Source organism: Piliocolobus tephrosceles, chromosome 16 (genome assembly GCF_002776525.5).
Source record: "Piliocolobus tephrosceles isolate RC106 chromosome 16, ASM277652v3, whole genome shotgun sequence".
NCBI lineage: Eukaryota > Metazoa > Chordata > Mammalia > Primates > Cercopithecidae > Piliocolobus > Piliocolobus tephrosceles.
The window spans coordinates 69,276,525-69,303,816 of NC_045449.1; the positions used below are offsets into that span (position 1 = coordinate 69,276,525).

Sequence of the window (27,292 nt, forward strand, 5' to 3'; positions counted from 1 at the left end):
CTGGAGTGCAGTGGCCGGATCTCAGCTCACTGCAAGCTCCGCCTCCCAGGTTTACACCATTCTCCTGCCTCAGCCTCCGGAGTAGCTGGGACTACAGGCGCCCGCCACCTCGCCCAGCTAGTTTTTTTTTTTTTGTATTTTTAGTAGAGACGGGGTTTCACCGTGTTCACCAGGATGGTCTCGATCTCCTGACCTCGTGATCCGCCCGTCTCGGCCTCCCAAAGTGCTGGGATTACAGGCTTGAGCCACCGCGCCCGGCCTTATGTGTGCTTAGATATGTGAATACCACCGTGTTACAACTGCATATGGTACTTGGGACAGTAACATGATGTACAGGTTTGTGGTCTAGGAGCAACAAGCTGTCCCACATGGCCTGGGTGTGTAGGAGGCTATGCCACTTAATATTTTTTTTCCTTCTCTTCCCTGGAATTGCCATTTGATTTCCTTAAGTATACTCTGTGACTGTGCAATGTCAAGTTAAACTTCTCAAAACTTATTTGCATTGCTAAGGCAGGCATGACTGTGTAGTAATATGTCCCATCATCAACCTCTGAGGGTGTCACAGGTGGGGCCTTTAGCCAGGGAGACACAGCCTTGCCTGGAGTCCTCCTCTCGTCTTCCACTGTCTCAACCCTGCTACAGCCCTCCTGGGGTGAGTGGCCTCTGCCCATGCTGGGAGCAGGGAGCAGCCTCTGGCTGGCCCACGAGGCTCTGTCGCATCTCTGTTCCCTATGCATGCGGGTGGCTGTCGACCCTTGGGGCAGGTGCAGAGGCTGCAAGAGGGGCCATAGCTCTCTCAGGCTCCTTACAAACAGCCATTCCTGCCCCCAGGAACGTGGCACAGGGTAGGGAAGCCCAAGAGGAGATGCTGGAACAGAGGCAGGGCTGTCTGGGATGCCACATCCCAGGGACGAGAATAGCTGGTGTTAACTGCTGTAACTAGAACTCCTCCCAGTGTGAGCACTGCTGGGGCTGCAAGAAGCCCTTTGAGGGGCTGCGACCCCAAGGCGCAGGCTCAAAGATCCAAGGCTGATTGTAACACCCCCCTAAGGAAGCAGGGCCTGGCTGACTCCTTTAGCTGAGTGAACGCAGCTCTGAAGCCTGACCTGGGCTGGGACAGCCGAGGCGGCCACCAGAGGGTGCTCCTGCCCCCGCTCTGCTCCAAAGAGTAAATACGACAAACGGTCCATCCCCAGGAGTCCGTGCGTCTGCACAGCGGCCGCCTGTCCAGCCTTCTGGGAGGCTCTGGCATCCAAGCGGTGTGACCACATGGCTGGCTTCCTCCCCCTGCCCTCCCCAAGCCCTGACTCACTGGGGTTTTGTGCTCGGACTCAAAGAGCTCCATTGACAGCGGGGCTGGGGTCAGTTTCTCTCCACACAGCCTGGCCTGCTGGGTGGCACAACCAGGCAAATGTCACAGGGCCCGGCCCCTGGACTCTGGAGCCCTGCCCTGACAGCTGGGCCAGGAGTGCGGTCACAGCCCCGGCAGAAGGCCCTCACCTCACGAGGAACATGAGGTGCCTTGCCGGGCGCGCAGGCCACTCCCGGGTCACTCAGGATTCCAAGTTCTCCCCCAAGACGCCTTCAGACGCTGAGTGGTACAAGGGCCTCCCCAGGGACTGGCTGCAAAGCCTCCTGCTCGTCTTGGGAGGGCACCAGCTCCCCACTGTTTACTGTTGTTCCTGAGAGGCCAGAGGGAGGGCCCAGCCAGGGAGTGGCCAGAGGGACAGAAGGGGTGGCCTTCCCGCGGGAGGGTGGGTGCCCCAGACCTGAGAGCACCGCAGGACTCCCCTCCACAGGCTCAGGTGGCGCCTCCCCAGGGTCCTCCTGGCCAGGGAGGCAGAGAGCCGACTTCCTTCTTCAGCTCCCAACTCAGGCCCAGCCCACGGCATGGGAGTGGGGGAGAGGGAGAGGAGGGGAGGAGGGGGAAGGAAGAAGGAGGAGAGAGGGAGCTCATCCCGTCCCCGAGCAGCCCTCTCAGGGCAGAGGTGAGGCACCGGGACATGAAGTTGGAGGACAAGTTCCCACGCAGGGCTTCCTCAGGCTCCCCCTCGCGACGGTAATTTGACACTTGGATCTCCAGGACGACCAACAACAAAAAAGCCAGGCAGAGACAGCAGCTGGCTGTCAGCAGAGGGGCTGGGCTGAGGCGCCCAGGGGAGCTGCGGCACCCACGGAGGAAGTACGAGGACAGCACGCACGTGGAGGCTCCGCGCTGGGGCACTGCTGCTCAGCCCCCGACACCTGAGCTCCCAGGTGAGTGGAAATGGCCACAGAAGAAGGGAGGATCGTGAGGGAGCAGCAAGGGTCTCCTGCCCCCAGGGTGAAGGGCCACAGTCTACCATAAACACGGAGAGGTCTTGGGGGACATGCTGGGCCACTTTCCTGCAGGGAAATCAGGCAGCCTCCTGCACGCACCTGCACTCTCCCTCCTGCTGGGACCCTGCACTAGGGGAGGGCCGGGGGCTCTGCTCAGCGCGCCTCCCGCTCCGCCTGCTGTGCAGCAGAGGGGCCCCGAGGGCCTGCTTATTCTGCAAGTTCATTTCAGCTCTTTTATTCAGGGGGCTTAAAAGAGGGATTTGGCTGTCCAGCTTGGAAGAGAACGGCTGCTGGCCTGCTGAGCCTCCCTTTTTCCCAGGATTAGGGCAGAGCCCTGTCGAGGTCAGTGCGGGGTCTGCCCAGCCAGTGTGTGGCACCCCCAGGATGCAGCAGGACTCCACCCATCTGTGTCCGTTCGGGGGCTTGGCCCACTCACTGCCCATGTTCTCAGTTCAGAGCTCGGCCTGGGTCCTCCTCCCTGGGCCCACCTAGAACTGCATGAGCTTCCAGATCTCCCCCTGGTGATGAGCCTTGAACACCAAACCAGGAACCTGGATGACTGACTTTCAGCCCAGGCTCAGGTGGGGAGAAGGTCACAGAAATGAGGCTGGGAGGGACCACGCTGGCAACCGGGACTTCTGCTGTGCCACTGTGACGCACAGGTTGATGGGACACCGCCCCTAAGGAAGCAGGGCGCGACTGTTTGGTTCTTTGGGGAGCACTGAGAGCAGCCCTCCTGGGCAGGGCCCGTGAGCCGAGGCCGCCTACTCCTCCTGCCTCCCTGTCCTCAAGCCTGCATTAAAGCCACCACCTCCCATACGTTTTCCTCAAAGCAAACAAGCTGGCATCTAGTAAGAAAGGAAAACAACGACCCAGGGAAATGTGGAAACCAAGGACCAGCCACGTGTTCCCAGCTCGGCAGAGGCTGGGGGCTTCGGCTGGGGCTGGTGCCTGTGGAGCGAGCTCCTGCGGTGTTGGGAGGCGCACAGCAGGGAAGAGTCAGGCCAGGTGGGGGTGAGGGCACAGTGGTGAGCCTGGAAACCCCACTGGCTGTCACTCACAAGACGCCCCAGGCAGGCAGGTGGGGATCCCTGTCCTGCATCCACAGGACACAAGTGGACAGGGTCTCTCCAACATAGTTCCTGAACCAGGACGGAGAGGGAATCAACGGCCAGTTTCTGTAGCTGCAGAAGGAGCGCCTACTGTTTCTAACACCAGCAGCAGAAAGCGCTTCCTCCTGTCCTGGGTGGCTACAGGAGCAGGGCCTGCCAGGGGTTCAAGCACCACTTTCTACTTCTAGTTGGAGCCAGGGCAAAAAGGGGAGTCACCCAAAGGCTCAGTGCCAGAAACAGGGGCATCCCCCCAGCTGCTCAGGCACAGGACCCTGCAAATCTCCCACAAGTGTCAGTTATGCCTCCTTCTAGCTGGACCTCAAACAAGATAATGCCCGGTAGGACAAGAGTGGCTGAAACCCACCATGACGAAACAACAGGGCAGAGCAAGCACCCCTCTGGGACCCCGCGCCGCCAGCACACCTCGCTTATCAGTCTCAAACACGCCGCCTGCTGCCAGCCCTTCCTTGTGGGGTGCCTGGGGTTGTAGTATCAGCTCTGCGAGGAGGAAACAGGGAAGCTTCAGGACCAAGTGGCAGCTGTCTGGCCTGCGGGATGCCTGCCTGTTGCAAGGCTCCGTGTGCCAGGAGATGCCACACAAAGGAATGCTTCCCATCCCTCCGGCTCTGTCAGCCTTCTCTGCCCTGCGTGTTTCCCCTGTGCCGACCACTACTGCAGCCAGGGCGCACCCTCTGAAGGCTCCAAGCAGGGCTGGCTGGGTAGCCTGGGCAGCAGGATGGCCTGGTGGCAGCTGGGCTACACTCCCTCTCAGGGCCAGAGGAAGCCACCACTTGCTCTGGCAGCCACTCAGGAACCCGAGGATCCTGAGAAACCTCCAACCAAGGCACTACTGAGCGTGGGGCTGGGAGGGATTCTAGTTGCCCTGGTTCACAGGTGGGCACTACTGAGCATGGGGCTGGGAGGGATTTTAGTTGCCCTGGTTCACAGGTGGGCACTACTGAGTGTGGGGCTGGGAGGGACTGGTTGCCCTGCTTCATAGGTGGGAAGGGTGGTTTTGGAAGGTGTTGGGTGAACCTGAGATAGAAAGACTGGAAAAATACAGGATCATCAGTAGCCCTCCTGGGCTTCCCTGCCTTCCTCCTGCCAAACTAGGAAGGGAAAGGGGAGGAGAGGTGGCCAGCCTCAGCGCTCCCACGTTCCCCTCGCCACAGCTGGGAACACTAAGGTTCCCTTAGGAGCAGCGGCTGGGGCACACGCCACACAGTCACCTGACGGCTGCTGGTTATATTGGGCACCAAGCGTCAGGCACTCCTTGGCCTGGCTTTAAATAGCCCGCTGGGAAGACCGGCTGGGGACTGGCTGGAATGCGCGTCTGCCTCTTTAGAGAACAGGAACCCCCTGTTCCCCCACCTGCTCCATGAAGGTTCAGTCGCGGGCTTAGGCTCCAAAGGACAAGATATCAACTGCAAAACAAAGGGAGTCCTGGGGTTCCTCTCCAGCTCTCTGGGGGCAGAACAGCCACGTCCAGCGGTCCCACTTCTGCTCACTGTGTGACAGGATATCGTTTGAGTACCCCTGGGTCAGACCCTAGGGCTGGGTGAGGCTGGCCATGCCTGGCTGGCAAATTCAGCCTCCAGTCCGCCCCCTAGGGAAGCCCTGGACACAAAGCTATGCCACTATCCACAGCCGCAGCCTGCTGCTGCTGGGAACTGATACTTTTCCCAGCTGGGGGCCGGGGTCCACCCGGCATGAGTCTGCAGCTCTCCCACTTTGCAGACCCTGGAGGAGGCTGGCCAGAGCTCCTCAGCAACAAACCCCACTTTTCCTGCACCAGTAAATTTAGCCTCAGTCCAAGCATCTTCCTCCCTGTTCTGGTGAGCATGACCCCAGGTCTCCATGCCACTTCTCGCTCATAAGGAAAACTCCCCCCTGCAATCTCTCCCTGCCCGCGTCCTCTTTTAAGGAGTGTCTCTGCTGGGCTACATGAGGCCGTGTAGGCACAGTGCCAATCAAGCTGAAAACGCCAGACCAAGTGCAGAGAGGGAGGGGAGAAAGGCAGCCGAGCTCCTGAACCACGCACCAACTGTCCCGTAAGGGACACTGTTGGCATTGTCGTCCCTCTAAGAATGAGGGAACCTGGAAAGCTAGGGCGTGAGGATGGCACGGAGGTACCGGAACCAAGAGGGGACCACTGTCCTTGTGCAAGCCTGCTCCACCTGGCCAGAGGGAATGTCCCATTCGGTCTGACCAGAGGGGACAGTCCTACGCTCAGGCTGGCTAGGCACACAAGACCTGTACCTGTGGTGACAAGGACTCCAGGTAGTCTCAAAGGGCCTGGTGTGGCCCCGGCCTGGTGGTGATATGCTGATAAAAGCAGCTTCAGATCCACAACGTGGGCTGGGGCTGGCTGAGCACAACCAGTTGGCTTCCAGGGGGCTCTGGGCCCTCGCTGCTGTACTGAGCCCACTGCAAGGGCAGTGCCCTCAGGGGGGCTGCTCCTGGCTATCTTGCTGGTCTAAGCTGCAGACAGACCTCCATGGGGAGATAGCGTGGGGCACCAGTGGGGGTGCTGGCTGGGGCCCTGTCCTGCTGTGTAACCTCAGAGAAGCTGCTTGCTCTCTTGGGTCTCAGTTTCCCCATGTGTAGAAGGAAGGAGGCGGGAACGGATGATCTGTGGCAGTCTAGGACCCTATGCCTCTCAGTCCATTTGAACGCTGAGATCCTCACCTCTGCAGAAATGCAGTCACTCCAGGTGAGGTGTGAGAAGCTGGGTGGATTGAATTCAGGGAACCTCCCGCTTTTGACAGGAACTCACCTAATTTTCCACGGAGCCATCTTCTGCCTGCCACCCTCATTGTCACTTAAAAAAACAGCTCCCCAAGCCAGGCGCAGTGGCTCACATCTGTAATCCCAACACTTTGGGAGGCCAAGGAGGGCGGGTTACCTGAGGTCAGGAGTTTGAGACCAGGCTAACGTGATGAAATCCCGTTTCTACTAAAACTACAAAAATTAGCTGGGCATAGTGGCACGTGCCTGTAATCCCAGCTACTCGGGAGGCTGAGGCAGGAGAATCACTTGAACCTGGGAGGCAGAGGTTGCAGTGAGCTGAGATCATGCCATTGCACTCTAGCTTGGGCGACAAGAGGGAAACTCCATCTCAAAAAAAACCAAAACCAAAAACAAAAACATATCTCCCCACCTCCAGCTTGCCTACCTTCCTTCAGGGCACACACCACAGACATCCTAGGACAGACACCTAAAAGGTGTTGGGGGTGCTGGTGACGGTGCACAGGGGTGACAGCCCCCAAAGCCAGTGAGATCCCTCCCAGGGGGGCATTCTCATGTGCTGGGCACTGCCCCCGTGGCTGTCTACAACATGCTGCTAGATGGTCAGTCCTCTCAACAGCCTCAAAACATAGGCATCTCATTCCATATCAGAGACATGAAGCAACCTGTTCATGTCACAAAAGGAAGAAGTGGAGGTGGCATTCAAGGAGGGGCAGCTGAAAACACGAGAGCAGGCCCCTGGCAGAGAAGGAAATCCAGAAGGTACATGCCGGCTGCCATCTTGCTTCTGAAGGATTATGAGGCAGAAGAGGGGGCAAGGTCTAAGTGACCACAAGTGGGACTAACTGGGGGCCAGCAGGGAGTCCGACCTTCTGCAGTGGGTGGGCTGCCTTAGCGGGCGGGGGTTCCTCACCCTCCTGGGTGCTCATGCAAACGCCACATGGCCTCAAGGATGGCCGCAGGCCAAGTGCAGGGTGGAGGGCTCCATTCAGTGACCTTCACGGTGGTTCTAAACCAGCTCTGCCAAGGCAGCAGCAATGGGAGTGACCGGCCTCACTGCAGCCATCCCAGGGAGAACCGGCTGAGACCTGGGACGAGGCAACGATCATTACAAGGGCACGAGCCCCTGGCCACCTGTCCCCCCCACCACCCTGGATTAAAGCAACTGCCTTGGTGAACTGGATCAGGCTGGGTTGGGACAAGGCTGTCTCTGCCCCCTCTCTAAAGAGGCACCAGCTCCCTCATGCCCACAGGAGAGGCAGAAGGGGAAAGCGGCTCAAAGACACAACAGCCCGACAGCCTCAGCCTGGAGCTGCACCTTGGGCTTCTTGGGCACCCTGAGACAGGAAGAGGCTCTTCTGGGGCAGGGGTGGGAGTGGAGAGGACTTTCCTGGTCAGACCAGAGAAACAGATGAAGGCAGCAGGGGAAGGGCTGGCTTGACATCCTGGGCCTCCTGACCCCCTCCCAACAGACAGGACAGAAACCCTGGCAAAACCTGGAGGGACACGGTGCAGCCTCCTGCCTCCGGCAGAACACGCATGAGTGCAGAAACTGGGCTGGTGGGAGAGGCTGGGCAGCCTGGGAGACAAGGAGGGGCAGTTTTCACCTCTGACTGACCCTGGCCAGAAGCCCCATGAACCTGCTCTTGGGAGAACCTGCTCCTTCTGTCCCCACATTGATGGAAGGCAAGATAACCAGTTTGGCATCCTATGCCAGTCTCCCCACCCCGAGGGGACCCGGGTGCCAGCAGGGAGCTGTGCCAGTCCCAAGCACCTGGGCAAAACCTAGGAGTGGTACCTCAAGACAAGGGAACGGAACAGCGAAGACAGAAACCACCACCAGCCTCAGCCTTGGCAGGCAGCCCCCGAAGCAAGCCCTTGGTCTCACTGTCCTCACCGGTTTCCTCCACCCTGAGCTGTGTCAGCTGAGTGGGGACTGAGGGCCACCACTAGGTGGAAGTCACCAGGGGTGCAATGTGCGAGACCTGACAAACTTGTTCTGCGGGCTACGGATGGGTATGAGGGTGGAATCTCAGTGCTGCAGCGAGTGTGGGGCCAGCCGTGGAGGCTCCAGGTGTTCTCTCTGCCCCAGCACAGCCCGGCAGGAGCCCCGACAGGAAGCCAGAGCAGCATGGCCGCCACCGACTTCGTGCAGGAGATGCGTGCCGTGGGTGAGAGGCTGCTGCTCAAGCTGCAGAGACTGCCCCAGGCTGAGCCCGTGGAGATCGTGGCCTTCTCAGTCATCGTCCTTTTCACAGGTTAGTTGGGGCACTCAGAGCCCTATGGCTCTCCCTGGCATCTGGGAGAGACCACACCATGGTGCCAGCCACAGGGCTGGCAGAGGTGGCAGGTGTCTCCCGGATCAAGGAGGAAAACCAGTTGTCCTTTGGGGGAAGCCAAGGGAGTTCCCTCATCCTCTGATATGCTGCTTGGGTAATGGGTGGTGCTGGGGACTGGGCCCCGCAGTACCCCGAGATCCCAAGCATGGGGATGATGGGAGCCAGGCTTGGGCAGCGAAACAGAAGATACAACATGGAGGAAGTTGGCCCTGGCGGCTGGCATGGGGACTGTCGACACCTCTCACCAGCCTCTCGGGTCTTTCTGACCTCTCCACCAGACCTGTGGGGGAAAGACCCTGGCACGCAGTGGGTTTCTCTGGGAGGAGGAGGGGCATCCTTTCTCTCCCCAGCCTGAGTCCTGTGCTCTCACCCGGCCCTCCAGCCACTGTTTTGCTGTTGCTGCTGATAGCCTGCAGCTGCTGCTGCGCTCACTGCTGCTGCCCTGAGCAGAGAGGCAGGAAGGTCCAGGTGCAGCCGACACCACCATGACGGACGGGGGATGGCTGAGGAGAAGCTGGAGAGGAGATGACCAACGCTATGACACAGGCCATCAGCCTGGCCCTGCAGCCCTCACCCCTCAAGACCAGGCTCCCCTGGCCCCAGCTCTGGCCCGGCCCAGGTACCTGGACACTGACAACTTGAGCCCTACCAAGGAAACCAAGGCTGGTATAGGTGCAAACCTCTCATCTGCCAGTGGACACTGGGTGCTGGGGAGTCAGCTGTTTCAAAGACTGGGTCAACTGCCTGGGCTTCTTCGCCTACCTGCACTTTTTAACAAAACAAGGAAGTAGGGGTCCCCATACCTTGATGGAGAACAGCCCCCACCTGTGGGCAGTTGGCCCTTGGGGCTCTGCTGATCCATGCCAAAGAGGAGCAAGGCAATCAGAGGGGCTTTGTGCAATAGCTTCTGCATCCGAGCTCCCGCCAGAGCGTAAGCATGTCAGTATTCTAGTCCAGTATTTGCCGGTTTCCAAGTAAAAGCTTTTGTGTTATGTTTCTGCGGTGCCGGACTCCCTGAGGTTGGGCTGGGCTCTGTGCATCGGGAGGGCGTATAGCTGGTGCCTGTCCTTCCCAGGCCTCTGCTCTCCCTGTGCCCGCAAAAGCTGGAAAACCACGCGGAGAAGCGTGCCACACAGGCGGTAACACCACGGGACCCGTGGATGGTGCCATGAAATTCCTGTCATGCATCAGCTGCTAATGAGCTCTGCCAGGCCGAGGCACTACTCTGCAGAGTGGCAGAGACTGCGTTTGCCCAAAGGCAGCAGCTAGGCTTGGGAACAGCACTTCACTCTGTCCACTGTCTGCGCCTTTGGCTTGCACACCCCACACTTTCCAGAGAACTTTCCAGGTAGAGCTATGAACCCAGGAGTGAGGGGAGGCTCCAGAAATGCCAATGGGTCCAGACAGAGCATCCTGAGGTGCCTCCCCAGGGCTTCCCCAGAGTCACGAGAAGTCTGTGTTTTTCACATGCTTCCATCATCTCGGCCTGCGTAGCTGTGCTCTGGCACCTGGGAGCAGAGCCCTGTCTACCTGGGAAACATGTCATGGAGAGGGGAATGCCAGCCCCTGTCACACCCCTGCCATTTCCAGCTGGCAGTCCAGGCCACACTGGCAATAGCAGGCAGGGAGGGGAAGCTCTCACCCTCTGGTTTCACTTTCTAGTGTCCACGGACTTGTCTGACAGGTTTAGGTTAAAGACCTGGAGAGTAAGTGTTTTCATACAAAAGAAAAGAAATTCAAAAATTTGCCCATTCTCAGCCCCCTCCAAAGAACAGGATTCAGAATGATGATGATGATGATGGCTAAATTTACTGAGGGGTTACACAAACTCAGCATTGTCTTCAGCATTTTGGTGCAGATAAACTCATTTACTCATCACAGTACCTCCACGTTGAAGATACCACTGTTACCCCCATTTTAGAGATGAGGAACCTGGGCCTCAGCAATGCTGGGTGACCTGTCTAAGTTCAACTAGCTGAAAAGCAGCAGAGCCTGCCTGAGTCCAGCCTATCTGGCTCCAGAGCCTCTGCTTACCACACCCAGGGCTCCAAGACCCAGAACTTGGCCTTCTGGATGCAGGACAGATAACGCTCTAATCCCATTATCCTCCATCGACCAACCCTATACCCAAAACACCCACACCCCAAACTCTGTCTCAAAATAACCTTCACAGGAGTGGGTGGGACCCAACAGGTAAGAGCTGGGGTGGTGCCCAATGAGGCATCCCTCCCAGAAGAAAAACACAGGGGAGTGGACGGACAGGAAACCCCACATTTTTCATTCCCAGCACCAAGGGCTGGGGGGTCTCTGGAAGCCTTCTGTTTGGGAGATGGTCAACAGGGAAGCAGCCTGGGTAACTTTTTCATAAGCCAGTTTTCATCAGCATAAGAATAGCCCTGCTCCAGGGCAGCTGAGGCTGAGGCCCTTTGCTAGAAAATATTCTGCTTCCCCAGCCCAGCTGCTCGAGGTGGGAACCACAGACAGCCCCGGACGTGGACAGGCCAAATGGCCGCTCCAGGGCAGGCGGTACACAACTGCTAAGTCCACACAGGATTCGGTCCCTGCCCTCACAGGACTCACTCCTCTCTGCTCCTTCGCCAACTGGCACACACGGGGCCCGGCTCTCAGGCCAACCCCTTCGCAGGCTTCAAACCCACTGAGATTAACCAGACCTGCTCTCCGACAATAGCCTGGCCCACTCCTTCAAGAAGCAGCTTCTCGTGCTGGTCTTCCCTGGGGAAGATGGGCATGGAAAGGTGGCAGCAGTTGCCCGACTGTGGGAAAGAATAAACAGAAAGATGCTGCAGACCTGGGCAGCCCGAAGATGGGCGAGAGCCATGGAAGGGGTGGCCATCAGGCTGGTTTCAGGTTCAGAGGACGTCTGACTTGGCCACCACCTCTCTGTTCCCGCCACTGTGCCATCCTGGACCACGCTGCCATCAATGCTTACCTGTGGTCACTGCAGCAGCATCCTAAGAGGTCCCCACAATCATCTGGCCAGCCTCTTCATGCCCACCCCCAGCTGTGCCCTCCGCTTCCACCACAGGGCAGGCTGCTTTTGGCTCCTCAAAAGGGCTGCACTCTACTCTGAAGACCTGTGTGCCGTACTGTCTGTACATCATGCCTGATTAAAAGCTACAATCGTGGCTCCTGCCTGTAATCCCAGCATTTTGGGAGGCCGAGGCAGGCAGATCATTTGAGGTCAGGAGTTTGAGACCAGCCTGACCAACATGGTAAAACCTGTCTCTACTAAAAATACAAAAAAATTAGCCGAGTGTGGTGGTGCATGCCTGTAGTCCCAGTTACTCGGGAGGCTAAGGCAGGAGAATTGCTTGAACCCAGGAGGCAGAGGTTGCAGTGAGCTGAGATCATGCCACTGCACTCCAACCGGGGTGACAGAGTGAGATTCTGTCACAAATAAATAAACAAACAAAAAACTACAACAGACCAGCACAGTATATCACATGCATGTAATCCCAGCACTTTGGAAGGCCAAATGAGGTAGGATCCTTGAGCTCCGGAATTTGAGACCAGCCTAGGCAACATGGGGAGACCCTGTCCCTACAAACATAAAAAAAATTAGCCAGGCATGGTAGCACACACCTGTGGTCCCAGCTACTCCTGTGGAGGTTGAGGCAGGAGGACTGCCTAGGCCATGACAGTGCCACTGCACTCTAGCCTGAGTGACAGAGCAAGACCCTGTCTCAAAAAAAAAAAAAAAAAAAAGAGACAATAAAGCCACGGATACAAGAATCTCATTAGAAAAATTTGGCAGACAGTATATATAAGTTTTCTCCCAGCCGGGCATGGTGGCACACAACTGTAATCCCAGCTACTCGGAAGGGGGAGGCAGGAGAATCGCCTGAACCTGGGAGACAGAGGTTGCAGTGAGCCGAGATCACCACTGCACTCCAGCCTGGGCTATGGAGTGAGACCCTGTCTCAAAAAAAAAAAAAAAAAAAATTATCCAATTGGGGCCGGCAGTTAATTGAAAGAGCTGGTCAAAGCAACTTTCGTTAAAGAGCACCTAAGTTCTCTAAACATCTATTACTTTTTTACATATCTCACATTAAATGGAAATATACACACACCTATTCCCTGGCCGGTCTTCCTGGCCTTTTCTCTGAGTGTGGGCTTGCCAGCCAGAGTTCCTGTATTGTTATTTTCTAGTTTTGGTTTCTTTAAAGCAGAACAAAAACTTAAAGTCATCGGAACCTAAAGGCAAAGGAATCTGGGTGTGAAAGCCTTCTGGGTTTTTACAAAATGTCCCCAATGTTTAGTTCTCGTGTCTGCACCTTTTTCAACAGGAACATTATCTGAGTGATTCCAAAGTCATCCCAAAGTGGTCAACAGGTATTTCTAGAAACAATTTCTTTCTCCACTCGCTCTGAGGTGCTTTAGAGCTCAGACTGTGTGCTGCTGGATTCAAACTCCAACTCAGTTACTTACTAGCTGATGACCTTGGCTAAGTTATTTAACCTCTCTGTGCCCGTTCCCCACATGTAAAAGTGGGGTTTCAGCTGTTATTGTTGCTTCATTGGTTCCCGGGATGTTAAATTCAATTATGTAATTACAAGTACAACTGCCATGAACAGGTTTGGGAACCAACACCTGACTCTTGATAAGCATCTGAGTTAACTGACGGAGCTGCACACAAAGGGTGAGCTAGAGACTGGCTCACTGCTGTGAGCATTCAGCATGCCAAGGGCCTTAGTCAGTAAGTTTCACACAAGGAAACGGAAAACATCAGGTAACCCGGGTCAGTGACGCCAATGATAGTTAAGAACGACTGTTCTAAATCTGCCACCGTCTGTCATCCAACCCTGGCCACACCTGGGGAGAATCACCTGGGGATGTGTAAACAATATGACGTCCTGGCACCCCCAGAGGCTGATGTAAGTGGTACCAGGTGGGGCCTGGGCATTTCTAAAAGCTCCCAGATCTTTAACAGCTGTGATAAGCACCCGAGGGCTAGAAGGGAAGCGCTTGGAGGGCAGGGCCCGCCTCTCTGATCTCACAACTGGACACACAGTGCCTGTTTCCTGGCCACAGTAGGCCCTCACATCCTAGCTTTTAAAGGAGTAAATGGTGGCCATTAGGTTTCAAGCACCAGGGCACAGGCTTGATTCCCTCTTCCCAGCTTCCCTATTGTGCCAGTGGGCAGAAATCAACCACACAACGTTGCTGAGGCTGTGCCCGAGGGGCAGACAAAGGCACCAATGGGAAGCCTCGGCGGGGAGCAACCCTTCCCCCAGAAACAGTTCCAGGAGGCACCAGGCGCCAGCCAGCGCTGCAGTTAATCATTCACCCCACAACACAGGAAGTGAGCCCTAAGCCAGTTCCAGCCCCAGGGCTTCCTGAGCTCAGGGCAAGTCCGCAGTCCACACATCATCCAGACAGAGGGCAGCCCAGCCCAGCCACAGGTGAGGTGGCCCGATGGCCTGGGGCAAAGGCCCTCGGTCCAGTCTCTTCCCCGTCCACCCCAAGTCTGACTTCTCTCAGGAGGGACTCATGAACATGTGCACTGAGCACCCCCAAAATGACATCACACAAGGGCAGAAAGGATCCAAAGGGGGAAGGTGAAAGGCAGAAAGGGAGCCGTGGTTGCCAGGCAACCAGCCCTAGCCCACCTTTGTTTGCTTTGGTGATAGCAACAAAGGTCTGGTCAGGGCCACTTGGCCACGCTCACACCTTTTCCTTTCAACAGTTGCTTCTTTGAGTCAGGGTGCAGCTCTGGTCACCTGGCGGCCTCTTCAGCTCAGCCTCCTGCAAAGTGTGAGCCTGAAGAACCACCCTGAATTGCCCTTGTAGGACCCAGAATAGGTACCAGCAGAATCGGGTAATGGCTCCCTCCTCCTTCACCTGGGCTGCCCTCACCTGGCTATGGGCTTGCAGTCTGTGATAAGGAGCTCCACTTCTAGAAGACTGGTAAGTTCTGTTCTCGGCTGCTCCAAGGAGCCCATCAAGGCCTCAGCTAGAGTTGGCCACTCCTTTATGCTCTCTCGAATGCCTCCCAAATGTTTGGCAGTTGGTGCAGGAAAAACAGTGAGGCTCTATCGTGATGCTTTTTAGATTTTAGCCAAGTAGGTTTCAGGGATGAGAGAGAGTCCTTGCTCACACTTGCTACTCAGGAAAGAAGGACTGGAGAATCCAGGGGCAGCCCCCAGGAAAAATCTAGGGCCCCGCTCCTTGCGCCAGTCCTGGCTCCTGTATTTAGAGCGGGGGAAATGCCATTTGCTGCTGGCTGCAGGCATCGAGCACAGACTCCAGCCCTTTCATGTCCCCTGGCCGCCAGGCGGGCCGGCTGCTCACAGAAGCTGTTACAGAGGCTGGAGTCAGGGGGCAGAGCATAGCGCCTGGGACAGGGCCTGGGAGGGCTGTCTGCGCTCAGGTCCTCTGTCCCTCTTTTCCAGATTCTCATGGACCAACTGGTATTCAAAGAGACAACCTGGAATGATGAGTTCTGGCAGAACCCCTGGGACCAGGGGGGCCTGGCAGTGATTATCTTATTCATCACCGCTGTCCTGCTTCTCATCTTATTTGCCATCGTGTTTGGTTTACTCACTTCCACAGAAAACACTCAGCGTAAAGAGGGTGAAGAGGAGTGACCTGACTTCCTGGGGACTGAGACGGCAGCAGGGGAGGCAAGCTGACCTGCCCCCATTCCGGTGGTGGGCCCCTCCACGGTGCCCTCTGGCTCAGGGGCCAGGCCCTGGTGTCTTCCTTTCCCACCAGGAAAGAGTCTAGTAAAATATTCCATCTGGCTTAGGGTTGGTCAGACTAGTAAGATGGGGAGGCTGGTCTGAGACCAATTCTGGCTCCTTGATCCTATTGGTTTTCGGGTTCCCCGACCAGAACCCTAAAAGCACATGGAGAGGTCGGCTCCACTGCCTCAGGTGGAAGGAGCGATGGCTAACAAGGTTCTCTAACAGGCTCACAGGCCCAGCCAGCAATTTCACAAATCCTTGACAACCAAATGAAGTAAAAATGCCTTTACAAATCTGCTAACTTGTGAGAGCTCATTTTTCATCCAGATAGAGCCACCAGAGCAAGCTTCCCGAACAAAGCCTCACCAGGGCCTGCACAGTCTGGCCTGTCTCCAGCCATCTCACCCACCCCAGCCCGCCCTGCCCCTGGGTTCTCAGCGTGCCTTTTGGTTCTTGAACATGCCGCGTTCTCTCCCACCACGAGGCTTTTGCGCATGCTATTCCCATTGACTGGGATGCTCTCCCTCACACCACACTTGACTCCATGGCCTAGTTAGTCCTTCCTCATCCTTCATATCTCAGTGTGAACCTGACTCCCTCAGGTAAATCTTCCCTAACCCTTGAGGATTAGGGTAAGGCCACCTGTTTTATACTCTCGAAACATCATTTACAGGACTTATATGTCTTTTTGGTTTGTTTGTTTTTGAGATGGAGTCTCGCTGTGTCGCCCAGGGTGGAGCGCAGTGGCATGATCTCAGCTCACTGCAAGCTCCGCCTCTCGGGTTCATGCCATTCTCCTGCCTCAGCCTCCCAAGTAGCTGGGACTACAGATGCCCAACACCAGGCCCGGCTAACTTTTTTCATATTTTTAGTAGAGATGGGGTTTCACCATGTTAGCCAGGATGGTCTTGATCTCCTGGATGGTCTTGATCTCCTGACCTCATGATCCGCCCGCCTCAGCCTCCCAAAGTGTTGGGATTACAGGCGGTAGCCACCGAGCCCAGCCTTTTTTTTTTTTTTTTTTTTTTTTGGAGATGGGGTCTCACTCTTGTCGCCCAGGCTGGAGTGCAGTGGCACAATCTCGGCTCACTGCACATTAGACTTCTGAGTTCACATGATCCTCCCATCTCAGCCTCCTGAGCAGCTGAGACTACAGGCATGTGCCACCCATGCCTGGCTAATTGTGTGTTTTTTGTATTTTTAGTAGAGACAGGGTCTCATCATGTTGCCCAGGCTGGTCTTGAACTCCCAGGCTCGAGCGATCCTTCCGCTTTAGCCTCCCAAAGTGCTGGTATAACAGGTGTGAGCCACCATGGCCGGCTCTGGGACTTACATGTCTCTACTATGACTATCTGCAGTGCTCTCTTCCCCACTGGACCAAGCACCATAAAGCAGGGGAAGGGGCTATTTCTGCCCACCAGTGTATCCCCTAAGTCCAATGTGCCTGGCACAGAGCTGGCATCAGTCAATATTTGTCAGCTGAATAAATGAATGAATGAGTAAACACACAGATAAACAAGAAGATGCGGGGCTGTTGGGCACTCCCAGCCCCAAGATCCCAGGAGACAACAGGGCCCAACACAATCCAGATCTAAACACAAGGCTGTTCCTCCACCTCAAAATGCCGAGGCCTCAAGCTGGAGGTTGCTTCAAACCTAATAACTGTTCCCTATGACACTAAAAGACACTCATAGTCATGAATAATCAAACACTGCTTTTTCAAGGTTATAGCCCAGAGAAAGTAGCTACAGATAGAGAAGAGAGGAAAACTGCTGGCTGCCACAGCCCTGCCTCATTAGTTAACTGACCGGAGTATCTTTTTTGCTGGTCCCACTCCCATGCGCCTCAGACCCCACAACAAACCGACCGGAAACCTACAGCTTCCTTTGCAGAAATGTACCCACTTCTGCTGAGCCTACCCCACTGGCTCTGTGCCTCGCTGCCAGGTGCCTACCCCAAGGGAACGCTGGTGGGAGGCTGCTTCGACCTCAGCCTCCAACGAGAACTATTCTTAGGGAGCAAATATCTGGTGGAGAAGGGGCTTTTTCTTTGTGCTACACACCAGTTATGAAATAAACAAACGTTCGCTTATTCAAAGAACAGTAGCCAATACAGACATACCAGCAGTGTTTACTCCAGCCTGCCGCCTGGATTTCAGAATCATCACATGTAGCAAAGGAGACACGTACAAGGCTGCACAAGAGGCAGCACGATGCTGTCACCTGGATTCCTTGGGTCCAGAGATACCTAGACCCCCGCCCCTGGCAACCAGGCCACTGATGCACTAAGAAGTCCCAGCTCCCCGGAAGGTGACAGGAGAAACAAAGGCAGAAGCCCTTGGGAGGACCTGTTCCCTTGCCTGGCAGACTGAGCAGACCCTGGGGACGGGCAGAGTTAACCCTCCAGAGAGCATTCCAGAGCCTCGAACAGCCCCAGAGCATTTTCCAGCAAAAAGGACTCACAATGAACAGGAACACTTGGCCCTTTCATTCCTCACCAGAAATGGGAGCTCTACTCAAGAAGACTAAGAAGGCCAAATTTAGCAACTCCCGTATTAATTGTGCTTGAAAAGGGCTCTGGTCGCAATGGCTGCAGGCAAGGGTGGTCCTGGCACTGCAGCCGACCACTTCTGCTGGGCGTGGTCTTGCCACAGAGGCCAAATTAGAGGCGGCAGTTTGGAGAAGAAAATAGCTTCAGTCCAGAAGCCACCGACTCACTGGTGAACAGGAGGAGGTGGAAATAAAAACACACAGCCCAAAGAAGAGCTTCTCTGATTTCCTTGGCTTTTTCTTGCAAAAACCAAGATGGCCTAGGTGTATGAAAATGAGCATGCCACTGAAAATCAGGAGCCGGGTGTTTAGTGGCCTCAGTCTACCACGAGCTGCGTGACTGTGACCTCTCTGGACCTCGATTTATTCACCTCTAAGTCTGAAGCAATCACGTCAGCGTCATCCCCCGACAGGATCATTCCATGAGATGAGATGAATCCAAGAATTTTTTAGATCAAAATGTAAAGACTCCTCCTGGGTGTCTCTCACCCAGGCACTCATAGCTCCACATGCCTGGACATGACCTGACTACACTGAGCAGCACTTGGGCTCTTCCTGTGGCCCCTGCCCCATTGCCTGCAGATGCAGCTGAAACAGATGCGTGGGTTCAAAGCACATGACTCCCCGAGGTAAGCGGGGCCACAGGCTTCTGTGTGGGTCCTGGATAAGGGTGAGGACTACTCAAGTGATGCCAGAAGTCCCAGCTCGGTGGCACATGATGACCACAAAGCCGACAGCTCAGAGCTGGTCACATCCCTTGGAACTGAGTGGCCTGTGAGGCCAGCCATTCCAGAAGAGGGTGGAGTGGAGGGAAGGATACCACTCAGAAGACTGAGCAAATCCCCACACTGCCAGAGATCCTGGGGACTCCAATAGAGAAGAGCAAGGTCCTGACTTCCACGCTGCCCAACACAACAGCCTTTGCAGGCAGGGGTCCCTTGGTAGCCTACGGGCTGTCTTATGTCAGCTGCTGAACTAGGGGGGCCAGGGGAGTAAATGATCTCACTGACACTCTGCTCCACACACAAAATAAGTCACTTACCCCAGTTCTTCACAGAAGGTCACCAGGGCATCAAAGGCCAGGATAGTGGCTTTATCAGATGCTTTGTTCCCTCTCTTTTCCTGCGGACAAAAAATGACACCTTAGCAAATCTTATAGAATTAGACTATCTTAGAGGCACAAAAAGTAATGAGGAGGCCGAGCATGGTGGCTCATGGCTGTAATCCCAGCACTTTGGGAGGCTGAGGCAAGAGGATCATTTGAGGCCAGGAGTTCGACACCAGCCTGACCAACAAGGTGAAACCCCATCTCTACTAAAAATACAAAAAAATTAGCCAGGTGTGGCGGTGGGTGCCTGTAGTCCCAGCTACTTGGGAGGCTGAGGCAGGAGCATCGCTTGAACCCAGGAGGTGGAGGTTTCAGCAAGCTGAGATCATGCCACTGCACTCTGTCTCAAAAAAAAAAGTAACAAGGGAGAAAAATATTAAATGACAGTAATGAAGCCATTTACAAAAGTGTCCCCAAACCTGACTATTTATCATAACCCCCCGAATACTGAACTGAATTTTCTGGGATGAGCTTTTGAGAGTTTCCCAAAAGCTTCTCAGGAGGTTCTCATGCAAAGGGCCCACAGACTGGCATTTAGGAATCACTATAACATCACCTATTTTAATAATAGTAAACACATGCGTAAATGTTGTAAACTTAACATATATGAACATATATACTTCTGTGTATATTGGAGGGAGATATATTAATGTTAAGTGATTATTTTTGACAACCTTAAAACATGAATTTAAAATACAATTTAAAACCTGTAATCCCGGCTGGGCCCAGTGGCTCACGCCTGTAATCCCAGCACTTTGGGAGGCCGAGATGGGCGGATCACAAGGTCAGGAGATTGAGACCATCCTGGCTAACACGGTGAAACCCAGTCTCTACCAAAAATACAAAAAAATTAGCTGGGCACAGTGGTGGGGGCCTGTAGTCCCAGCTAATCAGGAGGCTGAGGCAGGAGAATGGTGTGAATCTGGGAGGCGGAGCTTCCGGTGAGCCAAGATCACGCCACTGCACTCCAGTCTGGGCAACAGAGCGAGACTCTGTCTCAGAAAAAAAAACAAAAACAAGAACAAAACAAAACAAAAACCTGTAATCCCAGCACTTTGGGAGACTGAGGTGGGCAGATCACCTGGGGTCAAGAGTTTGAGACCAGCCTGGCCAATATGGTGAAACTCCATCCCTACTAAAAATACAAAAATTAGCCAGGCATGGTGGCACACGCCTGTGATTCCAGGTACTCAGAAGGCTGAGGTAGGAGAATCACTTGAACCCAGGAGGCAGAGGCTGCAGGGAGCTGAGATTGTGGCACTGTACTCCAACCTGGGCAACAGAGCCAGACTCCGTCTCAAATAAAATAATAAAGTAAAGTAAAATAAAATAAGGCTTGACCTGCCGACTCAGAAACCCATGTGGGGTGGGGGTAGGCAGTCAACTACATCAGGAGAGCAAGATTCCCAAGCCCTTCTGTTGGCACCCAAGGGGCCAGTGTGTACCCCTTGGATCACGCAATCAGAAAACAGGAGGACTGAAAAGGTTTCCTGAGTCTCTACTTACCAGGGAGGCTGGGTGTAGCCCTGCCAGCTCATCCCTGAGCACAGCATCCCAGATGGGGCAGAGCAGGGTATGGCTGGGCAGGGCAGGTGGGCTCTGAAAGGTGCTAATGGTAGCAGACAGGGTGTTGCCTCCTGCCTGCAGGTAAGGAGCACCCTGAATGAGTGGGCTGAGCCGGGCTGGCCACCAGGCCTGGACCCACAGCTCCTTTGGCTATGGACTAATATCAGAGGAGTGGCTTATGGGGAGTGGATAGCAGGAAGCTCTGAGGCCTGGTTCCTAGGCACAGGATAAAGCTGGGGGAAGGAGATGGTACTATGAAGGCAGATAAAGGGACAAGAACCTCAGGTTTCTGTCCCCCACCCCATGTCCCTGGGGCTTTCTAAGCCAAAGCCTGCAACTAACGTAAAAGGAAGAAAAAGCACTTAAGTTACCAACCACTAACAAACTCCCCCAAAGCCCCTCTCACAAAATCCAAATCATTTTCTCATCTCCACTCCTGCCTCCCCTAGTACAACAGAGTTTCCTGTTTTCTTTTTAAAATGTTGCCTACCACCTCCCCACCTGGGAAGCCCAAGGCATGACTGTTGGTGGCTGGTGACAGGCACACAGCGGGCAAAGCCCCACCTCTGGTGGTGGGACGGAAGGAGGTGGGGGCACCAGTCCCTGCCACATCCTCAATCCGCAGACACTCATCAGCCAGCCTTCCCTTTGGCTCCCACTAGCGGGGAGTAGGGCAATAGCAGGTGGTCCCCACAGCTAAGCAACAGCTCCTGGCCTTCCCACCAGGAAGGTCTCTGCACCCTTATCCAACTGAAAAGACAGTCTCACCCTGGGCCAGGAACCACTATTAGGTGAGGAATGGGCACTATACATTTCAAGTGTGGGCACTTGGTCAGGGCAATGGAACTCTAAAGATGGCAGCCAACTTCCTTCCTTGCCCACTCCTGGAGGTAATTCCCCTCTTAGTGACCGAAGCTCTGGTGCAGCTCTGCTCAGAGACTGTTCCTGGCTTCACTCTGTTACAAGCTGGTCTATGGACTTGTGGCTGAATCAACTAGCAGAACAGTGAGCATCTGTGAGTGATGTCATTATGCATCAGTGGCCTTTTTTGTGTACATATCTATTTGCCAACATATCCTTTTAGAATACTGTGAATTATTTAATACAGAAAAGGAAAAAAAAAAAAAAAAAGCCCAGGCATGGTGGCTCATGCTTGTAATCCCAGCACTTTGGGAGGCTGAGGTAGGTGGATTACTTGAGGTCAGGAGTTTGAGACCAGCCTGGCCAACATGGTGAAACCTGTCTCTGCTAAAAAATACAAAAATTAGCAAGGCGTGGTGGCAAGCACCTGTAATCCCAGCTACTTGAGGGACTGAGGTATGAGAATTGCTTGAACCTGGGAGGTGGAGGATGCAATGAGCCGAGATTGCGCCATAGCACTCCAGCCTGGATGACAGAGGCTCTGTCTCAAAAAAAAAAAAACCAAAAAAACAAAACCCAGACACTGATATCTGAGACATCGTCTATCAAGTGTATGCTTTAGGCAGGTAACTCATCCCCACCAATACACACAAACGCACACAGATTCTGTACTCCCAACTTCCCAATATGTTTACAACACAATTTCTTATTAAGTTCACATTTTCCTTATTATGATTATGTCAACAGAGTTCACAGCTAAACCGAGTGATTGCATTTTTATATTTGCCGTGATCACGTTTCCTTTCTTGTGTAACTGTGTTTCCCCTGAAATAACTTTGATTTTTTTCTCCATTTACTTAGATTTCAGTATGTCATTAATTCACCTCTAACTGTCCTAACATAATGAACAATTCATTTCAATAGGAGCCAGAGATGCCAGCTTCCGCTCTGATTTTTGGAACCTACCTTCCTGGAGTCTTCTGCCCCCTAGTGCAATCTGGACCAGTTTTCCCTAGGCCTAGGACACAGCTATCTTTCCGGACTACCCTCCAATGTCGTCCTGTGCCAAGACTTACTCCTGGGTGAGTCTCCATCTTTGCTTTCTAGGTTTACTGCCTCTCTACAATGGAGAGCATCCTTTAATAGCTTCTGAGACATGACATACCAGGGGAAAGTTTTTGAAACCTTTGTATCTGAAGATGTCTTTTTTTTTCTTTCAAGTTTCCACATACAGGATTTCAAATTTTTATTTATCTATCTATCTATCTATCTATCTATCTATTTATTTATTTATTTATTGGAGATAGGGTCTTGCTTGCTTATTTATTTATTTATTTATTTATTTATTTATTTATTGGAGATAGGGTCTTGCTGCCCAGTCTGGACTGCAGTGACACGATCATAAATCACTGCAACGTTGAATTCCTAGGCTCAAGCAATCCTCCTGGCTCAGCATCCTGAGTAGCTAGAACTACAGGTACACACCACCATGCTCAGCTATTTTTTTTATTATTATTATTTTTTGAAACAGGGTCTCACTCTGTTACCCAGGTTAGAGTGCAATGGTATGATCTCAGCTCACTGCAGCCTTGACCTCCTGGACTCAAGTGATTCTTAAACCTCAGCCTCTCACGTAGCTGGAACTACAAGTGCACACCAACACACCCAGCTAATTTTTAAATATTTTGTAGAGATGAAGTCTTATTATATTGCCCAAACTACTCAAACTCCTGGTCTCAAGAGATCCTCCCATGTCATTCTCCTGAAGTGTTGGGATTACAGGCATGAGCCGCCTCACCCAGCCTAAACTTGAGCATGTTTAAACATGTCATTTGATAAATTTTTCTGGGAACTTTCTTTTCATATTATTTGCTTTTCATATCCTTTGTTCAAGCGATTCTCCTACCTCAGTCTCCTGAGTAGCTGGGATTACAGGCGCCCACCACCACACCTGGCTAATTTTTATATTTTTAGTAGAGTCGGGGTTTCTCCATGTTGGCCAGGCTGATCTGGAACTACTGGCCTCAAGTGATCCGTCCACCTTGGCCTCCCAAAGTGCTGAGATTACAAGCGTAAGCTCCCGTGCCTAGCCTTTTTCTGTCTCACTTTGTCACCCAGGCTGGAGTGCAGTGGTGCGATCTTGGCTTACTGCAACCTCAACCTCCTAGGTTCAAGTGATTCTCCCACCTCAGCCTCCCCAGTAGCTGGGACTACAGGTGTGCGCCACCATGCTTGGCTAATTTTTGTATTTTTTGGTAGAGACAGGGGCTTCACTATGTTGGGCAGGATGGTCTTGAACTCCTAACCTCAGGTGATCTGCCTGCGTTGGCCTCCCAAAGTGCTGGGATTACAGGCATGAGCCACTGCTCCTGGCCCTAGAGCTTGTTTTCTCTTGATGAGATTTTAGTTTTCTTTATCTAAATCAGTGGTTGTCAACCCTGGCCATATATTCAAAGCAACTGGGGAGCTTTTTCTTTTGTTTTTTTTTTTGAGACCAAGTTTTGCTCTTGTTGCCCAGGCTGGAGCGCAATGGTGCAATCTCGGCTCACTGCAACCTCTGCCTCGTGGGTTCAAGTGATTCTCCTGCTTCAGCCTCTCCTGAGTAGCTGGGATTACAGGCATGCGCCACCACACCCAGCTAATTTTGCATTTTTTTAGTAGAGACAGGGTTTCTCCATGTTGGTCAGTCTGGTCTCAAACTCCTGACCTCAGGTGATCTGCCCGTCTCGGCCTCCCAAAGTGCTGGGATTACAGGTGTGAGCCACCGCACCCAGCCTATTAGGGAGCTTTTTGAAAAAACTCTTGTTAACAACTTGTAACACTTATTCCTAGGTATTTTATAAGTTTTATTGTTGCAAATTAAGTTTTTTGTTTGTTTGTTTCTATTTCTAGGTATTTCTGGTACAGTGGAAAAAAGCTACTGTTTTTTTTTTTTCCTTGGCTCTCATCTGACTAGAGAAAAGCTACTAATCTTTAAACTTCTTCTCTTATATTCAGCCAGTTTGCCAGGTTTTCTTACGAATTTAAGTAGATTTCTAGTAGGGTCTTTGTGTGTCTAGGCACAATGTGTTATCATTTCTACCTGCTGTTGTCTTCTCGCCTACTATCGTTATTCTTGTGAATTTATATATATTTGTCCCTTTATTGTCATCTTGGCAGAGATTAGAAATAAGTACTTGGAGGCTGGACAAGGTGGCTCACGCCTGTAATCCCAACACTTTGGGAGGCCGAGACAGGCAGATCATGAGGTCAGGAGATCAAGACCATCCTGGCTAACATGGTGAAACCCCGTCTCTACTAAAAATACAAAAAAAATTAGCTGGGCGTAGTGGTGGGCGCCTGTAGTCCCAGCTACTCAGGAGGCTGAGGCAGGAGAACAGTGTAAACCCGAGACACAGAGCTTGCAGTGAGCCAAGATCGCGCCACTGCACTCCAGCCTGGGTGACTAAGCGAGACTCCATCTCAAAAGAAAGAAAGAAAAAAAAAAAGAAACCCCATATCTGCAAAAAATTGAAAAAAAAAATTAGCTGGGCATGGTGGCATATGCCTGTGGTCCCAGCTACTCAAGGTGGGAAGATTATTTATGGCCAGGAATTAGAGGCTGCTGTGAACCATGACTATGCCACTGCACTTTAGCCTGGGTGACAGTGAGACCTTGTCTCTTAAAACAACAAACAGGAAAAAAACAAACAAAAAAAGGCTGGGTGCAATAGCTCATGCTTGTAATCCCAGCACTTTGGGAGACCAAGGCAGGTGGATCACGAGGTCAAGAGATTGAAACCATCCTGGCCAACATGGTGAAACTCTGTCTCTACAAAAAATACAAGAATTAGCTGGGCGTGGTGGTGCATGCCTGTATTCCCAGCTACTTAGGAGGCTGAGGCAGGAGATTCGCTTGAACCCGGGAGACGGAGGTTGCAGTGAGCCGAGATCGTGCCATCGCACTCCAGCCTGAGTGACAGAGTGAGACTCTGTCTCAAACAAACAAAAAGAAAATACAAAAACAAAAAAATCCAGTATTAAGATAATTTAAATATTTAAATATTTATAAAGGAAAAAGTCTAGTCTAGTTTGTGTGAGCTGCCTACCTACCCAACATGCCATTTCCCCTTGCTATACTTACAGGTTGGGAGCAGCCTTCTCTAGCTTATACAAGCATCATCTGAGTTCAGAAATCAGCTTCACAAAACTACAGAGTGGTGGGTCAGACTAAAAGACCTTCTACTGCCCAGGCCTTACCTGGAGTTTTGCTACTTCCTTCCTGATCAGGAAGCTGACTTGGTCCCGGTCATTCCTGGAGTAATAGAGACGGCACCAGGAAGGCTTCCCATCCCTGCCAGCCCGGCCAGACTCCTGGTAGTATCCAGCCATAGACTTGGCAATATTCCAATGAGTGACAAACCTGTAGGATCCAAAGGGACAAGGAGCATGAGATGGTGGAGAAACCGAGTGTCCTTTGGAGGAATAATCATGAGTAGGAGAGCAGGGAGGCCAGCAGGTAGGGAGGGGGAGGGATAGTCCCAGAGTCAGAATGGTTAAGATACTGGCAGCCCATCTCCCTTCTAGGAGCAGCCCAGGTAAGAGGCCACAGCAGGAGTTAAGGGTGGCAATCAGCACATATGAGGGACCAAAAAACTCAGCCAGGGCCCAGTGGAAAAAATACTGGACCTAAAGAAACAACATGAGGCTCTGCCACTTATGAGCTCTGCAAATTTGAGTAAGTTATTTATAACTTCTTTGAAGTGGGAAAGGAATAATATTTATTAAAGACCTACAATGAGTCAGTTTATATATGTCTCATTTAATTGTTAGTCACCATCATGTGAGGTAGCCCATTCTCCAGAATATAAACTGGAGATTCAGAAAGGTAAATTTGTACAATGCCACATAGTAAAGGGACAGCAGAGCTAGAATTTGGGCCTAGGGGTGTCTGCCTTCAAAACTGGCTCTTAACAAGATACCACAGACCCAGGATTCATTTTATTTATTTTGTTTTTTGTTTATTTTATTTTTTTTTTATTTTTAGATGGAGTCTTGCTCTGTCGCCAGGCTAGAGTGCAGTGGTATGATCTCAGCTCACTGCAACCTCTGCCTTCCGGGTTCAAGTGATTCTCCTGCCTCAGCCTCCTGAGTTGCTGGGACTACAGGTGTGCACCACCACGCCCAGCTAATTTTTGTGTTTTTAGTAGAGACGGGGTTTCACCATGTTGGCCAGGATGGTCTCAATCTGTTGACCTCGTAATCCGCCTGCCTCAGCCTCCCAAAGTGCCAGGATTACAGGCATAAGCCACCGTGCCCGGCCTTGTTTTTTTATTTTTTAAGACAGGGTCTTGCTCTGTTGCATAGGCTGGAGTACAGTGGCACAATCATAGCTCATTGCAGCCTCAGCCCCCTTGCCTCAAACAATCTTTCCACCTCAGCTTCCCAAGTAGCCAGGACTACAGGCACATGCCAAGATACCTGGCTAATTTTTAATTTTATAGAGATGGAGTCTTGCTATGTTGTCCAGGCTGGTCTCAAACTCCTGGGCTCAAGCAATCCTCCCATCTGGTCCTCCCAAAGTGCTGGAATTATAGGTGTGAACCACTACACCTGGCTGCAGACCCAGGGTTCAAACTGATTCTAAAGTCGGTATTCTTTCAAACTGTAGTGCACTATAAAATTTCTGCCCTAAGTCAGGGTTACTATGAGGTTCACCAAGGCCATGTACGCAAACATGCTCCATAAATCATACAAGCTATTATTACTTGGTGTTAATCAGACCAAAGGGCTTCAGGCTGTAGCCCAAAATGCCTCTTGATGATCATGGCCAGGTAAAAAAAGACTTCCTAACAGTTGTCAGTGTGGGGCTAGGAGGCTGGGATGCACCCCGACTCTTCTAGACTATTAGTAAACAATAACAAGGAATTCTGGTCCTAAGAGCCTTGCCTTTGACCTTCCACAGGGAGTAGCTTAAAATACAGTCACACATTACTTAATGATG

The 27,292-nt window shown here is 52.7% G+C and overlaps 3 protein-coding genes across 6 annotated transcripts in view; 2 read left to right on the forward strand and 1 right to left on the reverse strand.

Annotated features, from left to right (window-relative positions):
• The window catches only part of RECQL5 (RecQ like helicase 5), a 45,202-nt gene that overhangs the window by 10,484 nt on the left and 7,426 nt on the right, over positions 1-27,292 (reverse strand). Inside the window, exons 6-8 of one of the 2 annotated variants that reach the window (XM_031934390.1) lie at positions 25,549-25,711; positions 18,817-18,896; positions 17,776-18,350 (exon numbers count right to left, since the gene is read on the reverse strand). In XM_031934390.1, coding sequence (XP_031790250.1) covers positions 18,272-18,350; positions 18,817-18,896; positions 25,549-25,711 — 322 coding nt within the window. In that variant the 3' untranslated portion in view covers positions 17,776-18,271. Of the gene's footprint in view, positions 1-17,775; positions 18,351-18,816; positions 18,897-25,548; positions 25,712-27,292 lie in introns of those variants that run through there. The other variant, XM_023211800.2, reaches the window with a different exon arrangement.
• Positions 2,117-9,513, forward strand: SMIM5 (small integral membrane protein 5). Of its 2 annotated transcripts, none has more exons than XM_023211807.1 (3): positions 2,117-2,256; positions 8,277-8,437; positions 8,901-9,513. In XM_023211807.1, the coding sequence occupies exons 2-3, from the start codon at positions 8,311-8,313 to the stop codon at positions 9,005-9,007; spliced, it is 234 nt and encodes a 77-aa protein (XP_023067575.1). In that variant the 5' UTR covers positions 2,117-2,256; positions 8,277-8,310; the 3' UTR covers positions 9,008-9,513. The 2 variants fall into 2 exon arrangements, with proteins under 2 accessions (XP_023067575.1, XP_023067576.1); XM_023211808.1 differs by having other exon boundaries at positions 2,133-2,256; positions 8,272-8,437.
• Positions 2,139-15,526, forward strand: SMIM6 (small integral membrane protein 6). Of its 2 annotated transcripts, XM_023211805.1 has the most exons (3): positions 2,139-2,256; positions 14,226-14,446; positions 14,932-15,526. In XM_023211805.1, exons 2-3 carry the CDS (start codon positions 14,402-14,404, stop codon positions 15,124-15,126), a joined length of 240 nt encoding a protein of 79 aa, XP_023067573.1. In that variant the 5' UTR covers positions 2,139-2,256; positions 14,226-14,401; the 3' UTR covers positions 15,127-15,526. The 2 variants fall into 2 exon arrangements, with proteins under 2 accessions (XP_023067573.1, XP_023067574.1); XM_023211806.1 differs by lacking the exon at positions 14,226-14,446 and having other exon boundaries at positions 2,154-2,256.